Source organism: Balaenoptera borealis, assembly GCF_965194805.1.
Source record: "Balaenoptera borealis genome assembly, chromosome: 1".
In the NCBI taxonomy this organism is placed as follows: domain Eukaryota; kingdom Metazoa; phylum Chordata; class Mammalia; order Artiodactyla; family Balaenopteridae; genus Balaenoptera; species Balaenoptera borealis.
Window position 1 is genome coordinate 37,008,083 of NC_138860.1, and position 20,246 is coordinate 37,028,328.

General features: G+C 51.2%; 1 protein-coding gene across 1 annotated transcript in view; it reads right to left on the reverse strand.

The window, feature by feature from the left end:
• Nucleotides 1-574: 574 nt before the first annotated feature.
• PLXNA2 (plexin A2) overlaps nucleotides 575-20,246 on the reverse strand; it is a 213,755-nt gene continuing 194,083 nt past the window's right edge. The window contains exons 19-32 of the mRNA XM_082363346.1: nucleotides 19,482-19,625; nucleotides 18,974-19,208; nucleotides 16,798-16,940; nucleotides 15,845-16,113; nucleotides 13,855-13,921; nucleotides 13,495-13,641; nucleotides 12,702-12,861; nucleotides 12,247-12,350; nucleotides 8,059-8,158; nucleotides 6,891-7,081; nucleotides 5,347-5,516; nucleotides 2,618-2,830; nucleotides 1,791-1,941; nucleotides 575-1,098 (exon numbers count right to left, since the gene is read on the reverse strand). Coding sequence (XP_082219472.1) covers nucleotides 1,003-1,098; nucleotides 1,791-1,941; nucleotides 2,618-2,830; nucleotides 5,347-5,516; nucleotides 6,891-7,081; nucleotides 8,059-8,158; nucleotides 12,247-12,350; nucleotides 12,702-12,861; nucleotides 13,495-13,641; nucleotides 13,855-13,921; nucleotides 15,845-16,113; nucleotides 16,798-16,940; nucleotides 18,974-19,208; nucleotides 19,482-19,625 — 2,190 coding nt within the window. The 3' untranslated portion in view covers nucleotides 575-1,002. The remainder of the gene's footprint in view (nucleotides 1,099-1,790; nucleotides 1,942-2,617; nucleotides 2,831-5,346; nucleotides 5,517-6,890; nucleotides 7,082-8,058; nucleotides 8,159-12,246; nucleotides 12,351-12,701; nucleotides 12,862-13,494; nucleotides 13,642-13,854; nucleotides 13,922-15,844; nucleotides 16,114-16,797; nucleotides 16,941-18,973; nucleotides 19,209-19,481; nucleotides 19,626-20,246) is intronic.

A 20,246-nucleotide genomic window follows, 5' to 3' on the forward strand; every position in this document is an offset into this window, starting at 1 on the left:
CCCAGCACCCTCAGGGAGGCCAGGCCTCTGGTCTGGGAGAGGCCCACCTCTCCCCCACTTCTGGTAGTCACTTTAGGGAAACCCAAAGGAAAAGTACCAAAGTCAGCTCCTCATTTGTTGAGGTTTGGGATTAAATAAAACAAAACAACCAAACAGTAGCAAAAAGCATTGGTACTCTACAGACACATATGTCCGCTGGAGATGAGAATACACAGGTGTGCGTATGTAAAGCTGTTTCCAGTCAGCCAGGTGGAGCCGCTCCATGGCTGTGCCATTTGTGCAAAGGCTAGTCCTTCCCCACCTCTCACGGCTGCCGGGATAATTTCAGGTTTCACTGGCCTCTCTTTTTGCGAAGTGTTTGTTGCCAACTTGTGCTCATTCTTCTCCTCCTCACTTTTTAAAAAAAAAACATTTCCAAAGGCAAGGAAACAATCATTTTTCCCTCTGCTTTCTCTCAGCATCTCTCTGTAGGCTTTTTCCGGCATTGGGAACCAGGAGTTATACGAGGAAGGAGGGACAGGGGTAAAAGAAGGAAGGGGGACAGAAATCAGAATTAAACGAAAGTTGGACGGGATGAACAGGGAAGCTTTTTGTTTTGTTTTATTTCTGGTTTTCCTTTTTCTTAAAAAAAATTAAATAAAGTTCTCATTATTTCCCCAATATACATTGAATGAGTTTTCATGCAAAGCAGCAGTCACAGAGGCAGAACCGCGCCCAGTCGTGCCTCTCAGCTTGAAGAGCCACCTTCTCCGGGTCCTGGTGTCCCTCTCGTCCTCGCCGCGGGGGGATGGGGTGGATGACACCCCCGGTCTCTCCCTGCAGGAACAGGCTGTGACGACACTTGGCTGGCGTGGGGAGAGGGGTCCTCCCCTCTCCCCGGGAGGGGGTCTCAGGGGACAGCAAGCGCTGGGGCCTGATCCCCTTCACTTGTCCTTCCTTCTGAGATGCCCAGTGTGACAGCTTTCACGGGTCCCTCTTCCCAGGAACAGGAGGCTCCACCTCTCAGCTCTCAATGGACATGGCGTTTATGAGCTGTTCCACCTTGTATGCCAGCCGCTGTCGCCGGGCCTGCTCGTCCTGCTCGAGGGCCCCAATGAGCTGAGGAACAAAAGCAAAGGGGGGGCAGACTCAGCACTCAGCATGGAAGAGGCCATTTTCCAGAATCCTATATCCTTCTATCTGCCTTTCCATTCTGCCCTAATGAATATTACCTTAAATAATGTAAATGATTAATTGAATATATGTATGACATACATATGTGTGTGTGTATGTATGTGTGTGTATGTACATATCTAAAGTATTTAAAACGACATTTAGCATATAGCAAGTGCTATGTGTTAGCTATTATTATTACTACGATTACATTCAGGTACAATGCTAATGCATGACTTGTGAATTCTCTGGAGCTGTCCTCTTCAGGATCTAGTTGTGCCCACCTGTCTGTCTGAAATGTAACTGACAGCATCTGCCCAACTGCAAAGAATAGTCTGATTCATTGTTTAAGAATGGATGAAATTAATCGTACACTTTGAACTGAAAAACAATTACATTATTAAATAAAAGTGTTATGTATTGCATGAACAATGAAGGCAAGACAATGGAAGGTGTAAGAAAGCACCGAATGAATCAGGAGAGGATAGGCTGCCTTCTAAAAGCATGGTGATGACTTTTTGACTCCGTGAATGTGTTTTCTGAATTACCCTCCGTTGCTGTTATTTAAGGATGGAGCCCTGCTTTTTGTTTAACCTGCTTTGCCCCCTGAGTGCGTCCTTCCCGGGGCCCTGACTCACCTCTTCGCTGTACTTGCTGACGTAGGAGTAGATCTCATTGAGGGCACTCAGCATGTTGAACTCCACGGCGTGCAGGCGGGATTGCTCGGCGAGGTAGGCGTTCATGTCCTGGTCGCTGATGGCGGGGAGCTTGGCGATGTCTGCGTAGTATCTGCCAGAGAGAGGACAGGCTCCTTGGTGGGGACTCAGCAAATACTGCCTATACCTACCCTGGTCCCAGAACCCTTGAGAGCACAGTTGTCCCCATAGTTGCTCCTGCTTCCCTATTTCTCTTCTCACGAAGCTTCCTCTGGCCTCTTCCCTCTAGCTGAGGTTGGGGCCTGAAGGATGGTTTTCCCTAAGGTTGGGACCTGGAGACTGGTTTTCCCTAACTACTAACTTTCCAGGGTAGTTAAAAGCCCAGACTCTGACCAGACTCCTTGTATTCAAATTCCAGCTCTGCTACCTGCTAGCTGTGTGACCTTGGGTAAGTTACTTTGCCTCTCTGTGATTCAGTTTCCTCATCAGTAAAATGGGGATGATAATAATACCTACTTTACAACTCTGCTGGATATTTTAGTGAGGTGATACATACAACATCTTTATCACAGTGCTTGGTGCTTAGCATGTGCTCAATAAATGGTAATTAGAATGCTAATGATCTGACTTGAAGGGTACAAAGCTTCCCTTTCTTCCCCCAGCAGGAACTTTGGACAAGAGAGAAAAAGGTGAGCACGAGGTCCCGAAGGCACCACAAACATGGTTTTGAGTCCTTGGTCAGTGAAGCCCAGAGGAGGGAACGCAGCAGGTGTTCAGGGCCACGGGCGTGTCCTGAGGGTGCTACTGACCTTTCCACCCAGCTCTTGTAGCTGGGGATGTCCTTGGCATAGAGCAGCTTGTTGGAAGGGGAGTCCTTGCCCAGCCGGTGCTCTGATGTTGAGCAAGAGTCCATGAAGGTCTGGGCCACCACAGAGAGGCAGGCGTCCGTGATGCTGCCCTTGTGGATGTCAAATACAAACTGGGGGTTCTTGATCACGTTCACCCAGAAGCGCAGGGGGAGGCTGTAGGAAATAGCAGAGCAGAGTCTGAGGGCTGCACCTTGGCCGTGCCCCATGCTGTCCACTAACATTCCTCCCTCCCCCACAAATGCCAAATTCTCTCTCGAAGGGCAAGAGAATGAAGTCACAGAAAACTGGTCCAGCCAGGGCTGCCAATTTAGGCTAAGCTGTTACTGATGCTGGGAGAAAAGGAGAGGCACTATTGTGCCCTAATGGGGTGCTGACCCTGTTCTCTAACAACTGAGAGGTGGGCGTGGGTGGCTTCATTCCCTCCTGGAGGTCTTTTCCAAAGGCCTCTGTGTCCCCAGGGAAGCCCAAGTAACAGAGGGCTGCACAGTTTTCTCAGAGCTTCAAACAAAGCCCCCAGGCTCCCAGAGTCCCTTCTCAATGCCTGTGGCCATTGTCCAGAAGGATGCAGTGGCAGCCCCAGCACGGGCTCCGAGTGGGCACAAAGGGCGCCACCTGTGCTCCCCACCCAGCCAGGCTGCCCAGCCACTTCCCAGGGCTGGCCCGGCCTGGCTGGGCTGAGGAATGGGCTCCCCTGGGGGCAGCTCTTTCACGACTCTCCCCGGGGCTTTCTCGGATCTGGTCAGGGGCAGAGGAAGAAGAGGAGGCCATGTTGGCACGCTGGGAATGACTCACTAGGACTCCGATTTTTTCCCACCCCAAGAGGAACTGATCAGTCGTTCGGAGAGTTCTTTCTGCAACTTGGGAATTTATAATCGGAGGAGAATGCTTTTTCTCTGCTCCTTAGGCCGTAAGGAAGATAAGCCCATTTACTCCCCTTCAAAACCAGAACAGCTGCTGTTTCTGCCGCCTTTTCCAACTTGGCCCTCTCCTCCAGCTGCCTGCGGGCCCTTAACTCTTTTGGCTCCTCTGTGGAATGAGCCCTGTCCCCGGCTTGTCCATTGGGCCTGAGATGTTTCAGCCACCCAACCTACCTCCCCTCTCTCCTTCATTTTCTCTTGATTCTCCTGGACCCCAAGCTTTCCCAAATGTCTCAGTTCATGCCAAGTCTTGGGAAAGATCAGCTGTGCCCACTCCAAGTCCTTCCATTATGATTTCTGCTTATCTTTCCAAATGCAACGGGATCACTCACTTTCCTTAACCTGGAGGGAGTGGCCTGGGCTGAGAGGTGACTCCTCTCTTCTACCTACCCTTCCCCTGGCAGCTTTGGAAGCTTCTAATAGTCTTTCCTTGGACATTAGGGACCTGCGGTCTGGCTAAGGGGACTCTCCCCACCACAACTCCAGGGCAGAGCATTTTTATGACTTGGGCCTGGCCAGAAACAGAAGGCACAGAGATGGGGATAATCCAGAACTTTCTCTTGATTTCCTTGAAATTGCCACTCCCAGCGCTGGACTGAGGATCCGCCAAAGCAAAGGGAACAGCCCCGGCCCCGGCCCTGGGAATGCAGGTGGAAGGCCTGTCCCAGTGACGTGCACTGGAGGCTCCTCACCCCACAACCACCAGAGCCTCTTTATTTCACCCCACTGTGATCAAAGCTGCAGACTTTGGAGGGCTTGGCAACCACAACACCCCGGAAAGGAAGGAATACATGGGGTTTGGGGTTGGCTTTTTCCAAAGTGTTTTGCTGGTTGCTAGGACTTTTGATTCCCAAATAACAGCCGGGTCCCATCTGTGCCGGCTCTGTTTTCTGAGGAGATGGCTGACTCCAGACAGCTGTGTGGGCTGCCTGCCCAACCCAGATGCCTGGACCTCCCCTCTCCCCTCTCTGTGCTCTTTCCTGAAGGAAGGTTTTTACTCCAGCTCTTGGCCAGTCCCTTTGTGACCTGAAAGTCAGTCTTCAGTGTGGTCTGTGGTCCAGGTTCAAAACCCAGGAGAGAAAAGTCTTGCGCGAAGAGCCCGCAGGAACTGTTTCTCCCACTGCTGGGTTTGGCTGCAGAGGTTACCTTAGGGGAGACAGTCACGCCTGCAGGACGTCCTGCCTGCTGCTTCCTGAAAGCCATGGCGCCGGGGTAATCGCTTGGCCTTAAGGGATCACGTTTGCAATGACAACCTCGTAGTTGGTGGGCTCAAGTCTACAGCAGGTGCAAGCTCTCTCCCAGCACTGGCCAACTTCCCCAGGGTCTAAGTTTAATTCAGGGCTTCCCCATTTCAGGAAGTGCCTTAGATTCTGCCGTGCTCAGAATGCCCCACAACGCCTGTCTGTGAAGCTCTGCTGCTAGGTCTCAGACGTGGCTCTTTGTGTAGGTTCCTCCAGCTCCCTTTCCTAAGAACCAGGAGTTAGGGAGGAGGAGGCATGTCCTGGAGAAGGGTCTCAGCCTAAAGGGGCAGAGCTCAAGGGTGCATCTGTCCTGGTGCCAGGCTCTATGCCTGGCAGGGCCCACTTGGCGCCTGGGGACCACGTCTGCTCTGCGGAGCATATGTTTGTCCCAGGAGCCTTGGATTACTCAGCCACAGCAGAGAACAGGCTCCGCCCATCTCCCTGGTCCTCACCCCCCGCAGCTTGCAGCCTCGCCAGGCTGCAGCTCTCCCTGGGCTCCCCAGGGGGTTACCAGTTGCTCTTCCAGGTGTGCCGCACATCTGTGTCGTGGATGCTGTGTCTGTCGGCCTGCTCATCCAGGAAATCAAACATGTACTTGATGGCCAGGGGGAGAGCGCTGCCCCGGTGCACGGTGCTGAACAAGGTCTCAAACAAGTCGTCCACAAACTTCTGCAGGGTGCCCTGGCGGAGGGGTGGTGGGAAAGTATGAGGTGGGGGAGGGGGACGGGCAGCAGGCGGGCAGACCAGATGGTGCCTTGGACCGATCCTGCCTTGGAAATTTGTCTGCAACGCCAGGCTGTGCAGAGAGTGCGGTGGGAGTGGGGGTTGGGGGCGGATGTTGGGAGGTGGGAAGGACTGAATGGGCTGCAGATTCCTGGCAAGAACCCCCTCCAACCTGCGGCCACATGCCACATTTCTGCTTGTGTCCATGGCAGGCGGGTGTGGGCGTGCGGAGTCTGACTGAAGACAGCAAGTGCTCTGAGCCCAGGCTTCCCACGGGGAATGAAGGGCACAGGCTGGTACGAGAGGGTGTCTAAAGAACAAGACGGAGGGCCGGACCTTTACAGCGGGAGCAGGGCAGGACTGCAGAGGGTCTCACGGGAAGGTGTGAAGGGCTCACCATGTTAGTGGCTGGGGATAAGTGGTGTCTGGAGTGGGGACTGGGTGAAGGGTCCAGATCCAAGAACACTGAGACACAGCCCTGATCACAGGGCCTTGGAGGGTACCTGGGGCAGGGACAAGGCTGGGCCTGGGGCCCACAGTTTGCACATTCAAAAAGCACCTCTGAAGGTCAGGAAAATGTCCAACCTTTTGGTGTCTCTTTGTTGGTCTCTTATTAGCATATTAGGCAAAGCAAAATTTGAGACACGTGGTCTGATGGTGTACTTCTGAGGCACGTCAGGGAGCAAGTCTGAGATGCCACTGTATTAGAATTTCAGCCGCATTTTTGTGGGGTCAGTGGGGGACAGTCCTGGCAAATACGGGCTGTATGATTGCTATGCATATAGGCAAACTTTTCTCTGCTAGGGAGGCTAGAAGACAGCTTTAGATCATAGCTTCCAGCACTTCCGCTGCCTCACTTCCATCAGCATTTGGGGGTAGATGAGATGGGACGGGGAAGGGGAAGCCTTCTCTTGGATACCAGAAGGACCAGGCCTTCACGCTTTTCCTCCCACTGTGGCCAGAAACTGGGTAGAAAAGGCACTGATGGAGGAAGCTGGCATATCTGTCCATCTAATACCAACAAAAAACCCCAGTGATTTCCTAAGGGGTGTAGGGGCCCGAGGTGAGAGTGTCGATCCTCTGAGGAGTAATGGCGGTCCTACAGAGTGAGCTAGGAGGAAAGATGTCATTGTGATTTTTGCCAAAGGGTAGAGAGCAGCAGTGGCCTGATCTCCTGGGAAGCCTGCCCCAGACCTGGACTTGCTTGTCCAAATGCGTTACCTTGAAGGACAGGTTCCATGATGTCCTTCCGATGTTGTGGGCTGGGCGGGGGGTAGGACACACCTCTGTGAGGAGCCTTCCCTGGGCTGGGCAGGGCAGGGCAGGAATTACCTTGGTGGCCAATAGCCGGGTCAGGTAGATCTCGGACACCATTTTGCTGCCCCGGTCACCTTCCTTCTGGTCCCCATGGTCGTGGTTCTTCACCAGATGCCACACCTTGACCCCACTCTCCAGGTCTGGGGTGATCATGGGGGCCCGAGACCGCAGGCTGTCGGGACTGCCTGTGTACCTGAAGGAGGAGTCTGAGGAGAAGGGGGCAGTGGAGGCCTGTGAGCAACTAATTGCATCATCCTGGCTTGAAGAATCCTTCTAGAATCCCTGCCCACCTGCTGCACTCACTCAGAATAAACCAGTTTCAAGTGGAAGGGGACCCTTGGGGTTTCATATTTGGTGGGTTATTTTATCGATCCTTGGTTGGCACAAGAACAGCCTGAAATCTTTTTGTAAAAAGAGGACCTAGAAATTCTGTGAGCTGGAGTGGCCCTTGGGAATTTGGGAGTCCCTCATTCCCTGATGCTTCCAGCAAAGAACAATCAATAGGTAAAATGTCAACCAGATATTCTCATAGGGGCTTTAATAAAAGTCTGGATACGAAGGGCTGTGAGTGGAAATGCTCCCTCTTGGGAGTTGATGGGTTCCTTCTTACTTGGGGCCCAGAATATAGAATTGCCTGAGCCCCTTTTGGAGCTGCCGGCTTCAGTCCTGAGGTGTCCTTTAGCTGGACAGCCCAAAGCCTAGTGCTATACAGAACCAGAGGAAACACAGTCAGAGAGAGTGAAACACCACAACCTCATTGCCCAGAGGGCACTGGGGGCCCTAGCTCTCCTCAGGGGTGGAAGGGCTAGGATGGACAATTGATTGCCCAAATTGGGACATGACTGAGAGCTAAAGGGGGCACTGTTAATAATTCAGTCGGGACAATAAGCATAAACTGGGACTGGGTTATGTGAACCTCCCATCCAAGAGCCTCCTTGGGTCTGGGCCCTTCAAACTCCTTCATCAGACCTGGGCTATCAAAGGAAAGGTGCCGGATACCACCTGCTGCCACAGCTCTGAGGAGACAGGCTGCTCCGAGGATGACTGGTCCAGGGAGAAAGGGAAGCCTTTGATTGCAGGCTGGCAGCAGCACGGAGCTCCTGCTGTCAGAAGGGACGGTGAGTGGCCCCCGGGGGTCACAGAAGACTCCATTGGCTGCCCAGGCTACCTTTCTGGTCCTCACCGTATCTGCTGATGGATGTCCGGGAGATGCTGGCAGAGGCAGGGATGTTGTAGGAGGAGGTCTGTTTGGGGACCAGAGCCACCACCGATCTGTCTGATACCTGAGAAGGGTATGAGAGATACAGTTCAGGTGAATGTTGGTATCTTGGGGAATAAAATTGTCAAGTACTTCTAGAGAGTTACAGAATAGGTTTACGTAGAGCGTAAGGAGATCAGGAATGCTAGAAATAACAATTCCTGCTTTTCAATATGGTAGCTAGTTGCCACCTGTGGCTATTGGGCTCTTGCAATCCAATCAGTCCAAAGGGAGATGCCCTGTAAGTGTCTGAGCTCAGGTACGCTATAAATGTACAATACACACTGGATTTCAATGACTTAGGATGAATAAAAGTATACAAACTGTCTCATTAATAATGTTTATATTGATTACATATTTAAATGACAATTATTTTAGATCAGTTGTGTTAAATAAAACATTAACATGACATTTATCTGCTTATTTTTACTTTTTAAATGTGACTAGTAAAAAATGTAAAGTTATACGTGTGGCTTGCATTGTATTTCTATTAGAGGGAGCGTAGCCCAGCCTGCCTTGAGCTTTGTGAGTTACATACAACTATCCCCACTTTAGAGATGAGGAACTGAAGCATTGAGAAGCTAAACAACACCTTCAAGTTCGCACACCTAACACATGATAGAGCCAAAATTTGTCGTCCGTATTGTCAGGCTCCAGAGCACATGCTCTCCTCATTGCATCCTAATTTGGGATTTTATTTCAAGACACACTGGTCTGAAGCCCATTTTCCCTTTTGGTTCTGATTTCTTTCTGGCCTGGGTCTTATAATGGCCCAGTCACCTTGAGAGGCTTCACCAGAAGGCAGCTGCTCTTGGGGAGTCAGCGAGAAAGAAGGTGTCTTGCCTGTCCTCTGTGAGGGTGCCCAGGCTCAGCACCCAGCCTGCAGGGAAAGGGCTGACAAATGAGGGGCCATACTGAGGACATTTGGGGGCATTTTGATTTAAGGTTACCCTCCATCCAATAAAAACGGAGAATCCCCAGAATTGTGGCGATCCAATTAAACCCCTAACGCAGAGGGAATAAAACAGCTATAATAATGTTATGGGTCATAAAACATTCCTATTAAACCATTTTTTACTTTAACAATTTTTATGAACTTTATAAGTTTGATTTATGGCTGCACCAGTCATAAAACCATCTTTCTGGGTCTTAAATTGTCAGTCCCTCTCTCCCACCAAAAAAAAAATTAAATGTTGGGAAGTCAAACTATAAGTGAACATTAGCGCTAACGAGATTCCCTTATAGCCAGTTTTAGTAGTGGTGTTTAATTTCACCCTCCCTATAAATCTGCGGGAACCCGGGAAGTTTTTAAAAATCTCTTTGTTAATTAAGATTATGCAGATTTTTCTCCTGTTGGGGCTCCAAGGACCTTTGACTCCTGGGAGGGTAACAAGAGGTCGATGCTTTGACTTGACAGCATAAAGCTGCAGGGTCCAGGACTCTTCACAGTTGTCTGGAAGATGCCAATGCATAGTTACTTCCCAGCTGGGGCAGCTCCCCAGACTGCAGGCAGCTTGCACCATCAGCACTAGGTCTGAAAAGGAGGGGGAACTCTCCACCTAGGACTCTCAGGAACTCTCTTTGCAATTGAAATGATACACAAAAGCCTGGCAGGAGCAAGGGTTTATTCTCCCAGGGAGGACAGATTATGTTATCATTTATGGCTTGTTGTCACCTAAAGGGAGATTCACAAGGTGACTGGAATGACCACAGTTCAACTGAATTCCAGGTCTCATCACTAAATCTCCCTTGTCCTTAGTCTCCAGTCTTTCTCTTGACCAACAGGTGATGCAAACCCGTGGTCAAGATGCCTGGCTGGGTCTGACCTTGCCTCTGCACTTACTAGCTACGTGATTTTGGGAAAGTCACTTAGCCTCTCTGTGCCTCAGTTGTCTCATTTGTCAAAGGGGATAATAATCGTGTCTAGGTTTGTTGCGAGGATTAAAGGCATTAGGACACGTAGAGGCTGGGAGCAGTGCCTGGTGCCCAGTGACACTCAGTAAATGCTGGTATTACTGTTGCTATTATGGACATCATCATCATCATCATCATTGTCTCCCAAAGGGAAGAATAATCCCTCTTGTCCCCTGTCACTCAGGGCTAGCGTGTGGGAAGAGCCTTGCACAAAGTAAAGCTCGGTAACTATTTGAGGAATGAATGAATACATGAATGATAAATGACATCGGGGAATTCAAAGTGCTTTGTAAGATGAGCACTGTAAGAACAGAATACTCCATTCTCCTGATTGGGAGTCATAGGACAGACGGCCCAGTAACAAGCATTAGGGCACCAAAGACAGAGAAGAGTGGCCCCATTCCTGCCCTGGAGAAACTTACAATTTGAGGGCATAATGCTCATTTCTTTTGCACTTTCTTCTTCGGTTCCAACTGGTTCATTAAAACTGTTCTACGAAGCCCAGTGTGAAGTGGGGTTGGGGGCTGGGGTGGAATCAACAGAGTGATTATAGCTACTATGGAGTGGTATATACATCCTGGTATACCTCACCTGTGGTTTCTAATACTTCCAACCACCTTCACAATTTGGGGTCATAGCTCCATTTACTGATGAGGAGCCCAAGGTTTAGGGAGATTAAAGTCACATCACCAGTGAGTGGGGAAGCAGGGGTTTAAATAGAGCTCACAAATCCTTTTCTCTTCCCACTATACCACACTTACTCCATTTAGGGAGGGGGTCCAGGCAGAGTGTCAGCATGGGAAATGCAGGCCAGTAAGGGGGATGGAGCCTGGAAGGGAGCATTTTGGGGTTTCCCCAGTGCCCCTCTCTTTCGTCTGTGCCCCAAGAGGCTCCCAGGCAGGTCCTGCTGGCTGTTAGGACCCCTAGCATCCTGGTCGTTGGTAACTCAGTGCTTAAGAACCCAGCCTGGGCTTCCCTGGTGGCGCAGTGGTTAAGAATCCGCCTGCCAATGCAGGGGACACGGGTTCAAGCCGTGGTCCGGGAAGATCCCACATGCCACAGAGTAACTAAGCCCGTGTGCCACAACTACTTAGCCTGCGCTCTAGAGCCCGCGAGCCACAACTACCGAGCCCACACGCCACAACTATTGAAGCCCGCGCACCTAGAGCCCGTGCTCCGCAACAAGAGAGGCCACCGCAATGAGAAGCCCGTGCACCGCAACGGAGAGTAGCCTCCGCTCCCCGCAACTAGAGAAAGCCTGCGCGCAGCAACGAAGACCCAACACAGCCAAAAATCAAACAATCAATCAATCTATTTAAAAAAAAAAGAGAATCCAGCCTGCCAGCCCCTCTGCACCCTCCCCGTGTGAGGTAGGGACAGAGGATGATGTTATTAATCAGGCAATCCCACAGGGTCCTGCTGCCCAAGGCGCTTCCTCTGGTTGGTTTAATTTCCCTCACTGTCTCTCATCTCCAGCTTCTATTTTAGTATGTTTTTCGAATCCCAACCAGCCTACCTGTGCTTAATCTTACAGAGACCCCCAGCTGTGGGTGGTTACCATGAGAAGCAAGGGGGGTGAGAGTAGATACCTCTCGGGATCTTTTGTTCTTTTGCTGAGATTTTTTTTTTCTTGACTGTTCCATTCAATGTGTCTGCCGGTGTGCTAAACACTCTACCTACTATACTCAATCTATTCCTCACAACTTTATGGGGCAGGGATCACCATTAACTCCATTTTACAGATGAGAATGAGAGCTTAAGCAACTTCCCCAGGGACACCAGCTAGTAAGCGGCAGAATATAAGACCCAATTCCCTGCTTCGTTGCAGGTGAGACGTGTTAAGCCTCATTAGTAAGAAAGCAAAGAGAAAGCAGCAGAAGACTATGCAGCTGTCTGTGAAAGATGCCATTTTTCTGCAGGCGAAGAGCTACACTCTGTACAGGATAGGAATGTCCAGCCCAACCCCACACCAGTTCAGTCAGTTTCTCAGGGTGAGTCTGGACACTCGTGTTTTCGACAGCTTCCCCCAGTAATTCTAATAGGCAGCTGTGGCTGAGAATCACTGCTCTAGACTCAGGGAGGAGGTGGAGAGGGGAGATAAGAAAACCCTTTTAGGCCTTTGAGGGCCTTAGAGCAAACCTTAGAAGGAGGGGGCATTCTGGGAGGGCAGGGGTCCCTGACGCAAAGCCCTGCCCTCACCTGATAGTGCATCAGCGTGTTGAGCCGCTTCCAGTCACCCTCGATCTTGGTGGTGATGTCCTCGTCCTGCAGCACGACCCGGGCAATCCGGCCTTGACGCCACTCTGGGTGGAGGGGTGGTGCAGGAGCAGTGTGAGGGGCGGGGGCCGGGACTGCCCAGTCGTGCCATCCTCTAGGGGCCTGGCAACCCCGGCCCCCTCAAGCTGGTGCAATGACAGTGTTTCAGGTGTCTGGGGCTCCGGGGGGGCCAACACTGGCAAAAGCATGGGCCTCCCCAGAGTTGGCCACATCTGAGTGGGCCGTGTTTCAGGCAAACATTTCACCTGGCCCCTCACCTGGACGGCACCCAGGCCCCGAGGAGGGGCTGTGTGCGGGGCAGGGTTTTCCACCCCACCCCCCATAGCCCAAATGCCCTCCTGGAAGTTGCCCTCACACTCCAAGGCCAGGTTTCCTACCCAAGTCCATGTCAACAGCCCTCGGCCGCTGGGAGTAGGGCACGTTCTTGTAGACAGCATCGAGAATCTTCTCTTTGACCTGCGTGATGGTGTCACAGTTTAACACCTTCACTGGGATCTCCGGACTGTTCTCGTTGTCAGGGTTGACGCAGTTCAGGATCTACAGGTGGCGATAGAAGGGGAACAGGATGCGAGTTGAAGGAGCCATTTGGGGGAGAGGGAGTGAGGCCCTGGAGCCTTCTCTTACCCAGGCTCCCCCTCCTCACAGGAGAAACGGGTGTCCCTCTGTCTGTGTCTCAGTTTCTCTCACCTTCCAGCCATCTGCCAATGACAGCTTGAGTCCTTCTGCCCACCTCTCTTTCTCAGAGAACCAGGACTCTACTTTCTAGCCCCTGATGGCTTAGGGGAGGCTGTCATCCTGGGTGGAGACATCCTGGGGGATTCGGGGTGGCTCCAGGTGTTTCAAGGGCTGGCCTCCCACTTCCCCAAAACCTCTATATTAGAAATCAGCAGACTTCTTCCCTGTAATGCTAATTTCCCCATAGCTAATGCTGAGTGATCCAGGGTAAATGCAGGCAATGCAGGCTCTTTAGGCCCACCCAATGAGATAGGGGAGGAGGGGCCCAGGCCTGTGTGTTCGCCCTTGGGACACTTGGCATGCCCCCTGGACTGGCCCCCAGGCCGGCCTCCCAGCCTCTTTATTGACCCCTCAAACTGGCTTTGTGGTGAGAAGGCAGAGCACGGATCAGAGGCAGGAGGTCCGTGCTGTCCCCTGGGCTTCCTGCCTCCTCACCAGGGTCTTGTACTCGATCTGCTGCCGGATGAGCTTGTCCTCGCTCAGGGAGTAGCGGGCCTCGCCCGTGATGGCATCGATGGGGCCCTTCTCCATCTGCTGCTTGATGGCGCAGTACAGCATGAAGAGCGGCTCCCCCGCGCACTCCTGTGGGCAGAGGCAGGGCGTGGGTGGCGGGGTACCAGCCTCCTTCCCTCCCTCTCCTGACCCTATTTCTAGGCCCGCTTGGCTTTGGGGCACCCAGCCAGGTAGGTTTCTGTTCCTAAGAGGGGTCCCCATGCAGCCCTGATGGCCAGGCTCAGAGGGGCAGCCCCCCATCTTGCTCTCAACTCCCAGTTCCTGTCTCACTCCCAGTCTCACCTTCAGGAACTTGTGCAGGAGGAAGGCAAACCAGTTGGTCAGCATCTTCTCAGCCACGGACTCTGTCCTGGGGAGGCAGAAGGGATGAAGGGCAGTCCTTTATGGAGGGGTCTCGGGGCGGGGGTGTGCCTAGCTTGTTGTGTGGACCAGGGTTCAAGAGAACAAGGGCATGAAAGAACACAGTGCTGGGGGCCAGGACACTGTGTTCTGTCCCAACTCTACCAATAATGAGAAGTGAGACCTTGGGCTACAGGCTTCTTTCTGGACCTCAATTTCCTGCAAAAATGGAGTGGTACTATGAGTCTGCAGACACAGGGACCAAGAATACCATCCTCTTACCCTCTTCCAGCCTCAGGGTGATGGAGTTTCTCTGTCCCTTTGGGATTTCCTGCATATCTGAATACTTTATTTGCATGTCCAGAAGGTCCCTGGTACCTTCCCCTCCAAACAGAGTCAGACTGCCTGGGTTCAAATCCTGACTCTGCTGCGTACTGGCCTGTGTGATCTTGAGTAAGTCATTTCCTCTCTCTGGGTTCAGTTTCCCCATCTCTAAATGGGGATGATGATAATAATAATAGTAATAACCATCATCATCATCATCATCTATCCCACAGGGTTGTTGTCAAGGTTGAATGAGTTAATATACGTAAAGTGCTAAGAATAGTGCATATACCTGCTCGCTGACATCACTGCTGTCCTGCGGGGTCGTGGATCCCACCCCCTCAGGTAAAGAGCAGTGTGTGCAAGTGTTTAGCTGACAGGGGATCTGCCTCTGTAAGCACCGCCCCTTTGTCCTGCCCCACCCCCATCATCCCAGGCTGCAGATCTGGGGACCTGCGAAGGAACGAAGCGGCTGTGACAGACCCTCAGTGATGGGGATGCCGGAGGGGTATTTTAACTCGCTGCACGTGGTGCAAATTATACCCGCTCGTTGCAGTAAATCCCAGGCATTTGCCAGGGCTGCTCAGCAATGAGGGCCTGGGAGAGAGTGACAATGGCAGAAGAAATTGTGGCTTTCTCCCTGGCCCCTCCCAGCACCTTCTCCCTGCATTGTGCCTGAGATTAGCTCTAATTTAAATACAACAGTTCTTAATGAGAGTTTCTAATGCTCACATTGGCAGAATGGGGGCTCTGTGCTCATAAAACAAAGCCATTCTTTCTCCCTCCTCACCCCACATGGGGTCTGGAAGCCTGAGACCTTGCAAGGAGAAGGCTACCGAGAAGGCAGTGAAATGGAGGTGGCACATTCCAAGCCCTGCTGCCAGCTGAGCTCCAAAGCTGTGCTGGGCTCCCCAGGGCGCCCAGAGAGGGTAGGCTCGGGGATGGATGCCAAGGTCTCTGACCCTCTTCCCTGCCAGGAAAATGGCAACCGAGGAGGGCGTGGTGGTGGATGCTGGTGATTCAGATCCAGGAAACTGGGCACTGATGGGACAGGCCACACCATATCTCCAGCCAGGTGCTGTCCAACAGAGATCCTGCTGTGATGGGAATGGCCTCTATCTGCGCTTCCAATATGGTGGCCACCGAGCACTTGGGATGCAGTTAGTGCAATGGAGGAACTGAATTTTAAATTTTCATTTTAATTAATGGTCACATGTGCTACTGTGTTGGGCAGTGAAACTCAGGATGCATGGGGAGGGAGACTTCAAGACAGGTATTATTAGTGTCATTTTGTTCACGAGGAAACTAAACAGCAGAGAGGCCACATCATTGGCCCAAGATCACACGACTAGCAGGTAGCAGAGCCGGGGTTCAAGCTCAGGTGCTCTGGGGCCTGTGCTCCTGCATCACGCTCAGCACCTGCAGACACGGCACAGCCACCCGGACTGAAGGAAGATGAGACTCTGCACTGGGAGCTGCGGGGACACAGGCCTTCCTGGGGAGGGGCGCCTTCTCGTGGGACCCACACTAACCAGCCTTGCCCCCCATCCCCCACCCCCCACACGACGTCCCTGTTCAGATGCCTCCCCGCCCCTGGCGCAGGTCAGACCTCCGGAGAAGCAGCTTGGGGTGGTTCTTGTTCTCCAGGTTCTTATCGATGAGGTCGGAGAGCAGCTGCTTGAGGACGTCGGTGGCGTACTCCAGGCGGCCCTGCAGGCCGGTCATGATGAGCGAGGCCACGTTGCCGCGGTCCCGCATGGAGAAGCTGCGCTGCAGCTCCAGGGTGCGGATGAAGGTCAGCAGGAACACCTTGTTGTTGATGAGCTGGGCAAAGAGCTTCAGGGCCTTCTCCACGTGCTGCTGCCCATTGCCCTGCACCTGGGACGGATGTGATGGGCGTGGCCTCAGAGGACGAGCTTCCGGCTCTCCGTGAGGGTGTTAGCTGATGACGATACCAGCTATAGGACCCTCTCCATGACGCCTGTAACCACCCTACCCTCGGTGATGTAGGAATAACTGGTCTCTGAGGTCTGCAGTCTGCTCTGACTTCCCCCTGGGTTGAGAGGGTTGGGCTCCAGGTAGAGACCTCAGAGGGGATGCTATTCATCTGATTTTCCCAAGGATGCAACACAATAGGAGATACCACAGCAGACTAGCTTGGTTTACTAGTCTCCCCTTAATCTCCTCTGCCCTGATTTATTATCTTTAGTAAAACAAACTGAGAAATGAACAAACAAGCCTCACAGAATCATAGGTCTTTCCTTAAGCCAGCTTAAATCCATTCGGAAATGAGGCAGAATCTTAGTTAATTAATTCAGTCATTAATTAAAAAATGACAAACAATCAGCCTTCCCCTGGAATCATCCCAAAGAGCCTGGGTGCCCCCTGCCCACGGCTGTGATTTTCCTGGTTGGAAATATCCCCGTTGTGGTGATGCTTCTACAAGCTATTTCTCCTCCTCACTCCTGACCTTCTTCTGAGCACTGGGCCCCATTGGCATTTCCTAGGAAACCCAGGCCCCACGTCCCTGCTGGGCAGCTGGGCGAGGGAGGCGGGTGTTACCTCCAGCTCACGCAGGACGGGATGGTCCTCAATGCCGGGGAACAGGACTCGCATAGCATAGGTCCGATAGTCCAGGTAGGGGATTCCTGAGCGGTCCAGGTCACTGGTCAGCTCGTTGATGTCTGTCTGGAGCTCGGCAAAAGCTATGAAAGTGCAGTGGAGACAGGGAAGCTCAAGAGGGGAACGCAGGCAGGGGAGGGGAAAGGCGGGAGAAGTTTGTGGAGGAGGGAAGGGCCAGATGTAGAGACAGGGAGGGTTATAGGGGTGCGTCTCCAGGGGCGGTGAGATATCTCTAGTCTGCCTTTCTTAGGTGGTGGGACTATGGGTGATTTTTATATTATTTCCTCCTCTATGCTTACCTATAATTTTGAATTTTCTTTCTATGTATTATAAGTGTAGTTAAAACAAAGGAAGCACACGACTTGGGTCATGCAGGTGATACAGGTGCTAGAAGCAGGTGAGAGACAGTGGTCGAACAGATCAAACAAAGACCAGAATAGGTAGCTTTGCTCCCCTTTTCCAAGCAAGAGAATAAACCAAGATGCAAAAACCTTGGGGGAAAATGAAAATCAAAACCACCATGAGATACCACTTCATACCCATTAGTATGGCTATTATAAAAAAAGTGGAAAATAACATGTGTTGGCTAGGATGTGGAAAAACTGGAACCTTCATATCTTGCTGGAGGGAATGTAAATTGGTACAGCTGCTCTGGAAACCAATTTGGTGATTCCTCAAAAAATTAAACATAGAATTACCAAATGACCCAGCAATTCCTCTCCTACATATATACCCAAAAGAACTGAAAGCAGGGACTTGAACAGATACTTGTACCCTCACATTCACAGCAGCATTATTCATGATACCAAAAGGTGGAAACAACCCAAATGTCCATTGACAGATAAATTGATAAGTAAAATGTGGTTTATATACTCAATGGACTATTATTTAGCCTGAAAAAGGAATGACATTCTCTCAAATGCTACAACATGGATGAACCTTAAAGACATGATGCTACGTGAAATAAACAAAACACAAAGGAACAAATACTGTATGATGCCATTTATATAAGTTTCCTAGAGTAGTCAAATTCATAGAGACAGAAAGTGGACTAGTGGTTGCCTCTTGGGCCAAGGGGAAAGGAGGATGAGGGATTATTGTTTCATGAGTACAGAGTTTCAGTTGGGGAAAATGTGGAAGTTCTGGAGATGGATGGTGGTGATGGTCACACAATATTGTGAATGTACTTATTAATGCCTCTGAACTGGAGGAGGGGAGAGCACTAGGGTGCAGAGATAAGAAAGTTAAAATGGTAAATTTTATGTTATATATATTTAACACTCACACACACACAAACGAAACTGAGAACACCACCAAACCCAGACTTAGGGAGCCCTGACCACCAGGCCCTTGGCCAAACAGGGGCTTCCCCTTGGTGGCAGACCTGTCTCCTGACGCCCTCTTTGCTCCTCCCCAGCCCTGGCACTGGGAGGAGCCGTGGCCCACTTTGCCCCAGCCCAGCTCTTCCTGTTCATCCAGCAGAGGGCTTGTTCTGATCTTGAAGTTTGCAGCAAAAGGAGAAGTGTTTTGATTCCTAATTGAGATGTTTACCCAGAGAGTCTTCCAGGTCCTCAGCCCAAGGGGACACCAGGTAGCTGCGGTTGCTTGGAAGACAGAAGAAACACTGTCTCCACCACCACAGCCTGGGATGCCCTGCAAGTGGCCTTCAGAGGCTTAGCCTGCAGTACTGGCTGAAAACACACCCTGGGGGAGGGGATGGGGTGGAAGGGAGGGCATGTGCTCTCACCTCTCCTGCTGCTCCAAGGCAGCCAGGCAAAAGGAGCTGTCACTCCTACGTGGGGATCTAGAGTCTGAGGCAACAGGGCCCAGGAGGCTCTGACTGTGGGGAGACTGAGGTCCCGGGAAGGAGAGTAGGCTGGGCCAGATTGTGGGATGAGTCAGGGCACAGGGAGACAGAATAATGGGATCAGGTCTGGGGCCTTACTGTGGGCATTTTAAGGGCAAAGGAAGTTTAACAGAAAACAGAGGTCAAATTGGAGCAGGGTGGCTTGTGGTAGAAGAGATGGGAGCAAAGATGAGAACTGTTTTAGGGAGGGGGGGTAATAAGGCTGGTGAGGAAAGAGGGTCCCGGAAGTGAGGGAGTGCCTCCACTTACCTTCCTTACACTCCAGGGCCACACGGGACTCCAGGTTGTCCATCTGCATTTGGAGCCGCTTGAGAGTGAGGTCATTTTCTCGAGACTTGCGCTTGTAGGCGATGAGCACAATGATGACGATGATGAGCAGGAGGCTGCCGCCCGCCGCGATGCTGACGATGGCTGGCAGGGTCAGCAAGCTGTCTGAGATGACACTCACCGAGCCAGGTGAGAATACCATGCCACCCACGTGGACCTGCGCATGGCACACACACAGTTGCTGTAGAGCCCTGGCATCCAATCCTTCTCAATTCAGAAAGGGCATGAGAGACCACAACCACACAGTGCAGTCTGGATACAAAACGACTTCCTGCTTATCATCTGCCTTTCTTTTCTTGTGTTCTTAACTCCTACCCATTTATTTAGGACTTTGTGATGAGGAGATATGGAGGAGGTTGAAGACCCTTTCTTTATGACAGATTATACATGAAAGGTGAGGAGGGGAGGAATAATAAGAGGGTTCACTCACCATGACCTTGTGCTGCCCGGTGAGGTTGGGAGGCTCACAGAGCAGTTGCGTCTCGGACACAGTGACAGCGCATGGGGTCTCTCCAATCAGCACAGTGTAGTTGAGTTTGGCACCTCCAGAAGCAGGAGGGCAGAGGTTTTTGCCCTGTAGATAAGAGCAATCTTAATAGGAATAACTGACACATGTGCACAGAAGCTAACTGGTTATTTAAAAAGAGATTAAGACCAGTCCCTCCCATCAGGAAACTTCCACAAGCCTCTTAGATAGCCTCATCCACCAGAGGGCAGACAGGAGAAGCAAGAAGAACTACAATCCTGCAGCCTGTGGAACAAAACCCACATTCACAGAAAAACAGACAAGATGAAAAGGCAGAGGGCTATGTACCAGATGAAGGAATAAGATAAAACCCCAGAAAAACAACTTAATGAAGTGGAGATAGGCAACCTTCCAGAAAAAGAATTCAGAATAACAATAGTGAAGATGATCCAGGACCTCAGAAAAAGAATGGAGGCAAAGATTGAGAAGATGCAAGAAATGTTTAAAAAAGACCTAGAAGAAGTAAAGAGCAAACAAACAGAGATGAACAATACAATAACTGAAATGAAAACTACACTAGAAGGAATCAATAGCAGAATAACTGAGGCAGAACGGATAAGTGACCTAGAAGACAGAATGGTGGAATTCACTGCTGCAGAACAGAATAAAGAAAAAAGAATGAAAAGAAATGAAGACATCCTAAGAGACCTCTGGGACAACATTAAACAC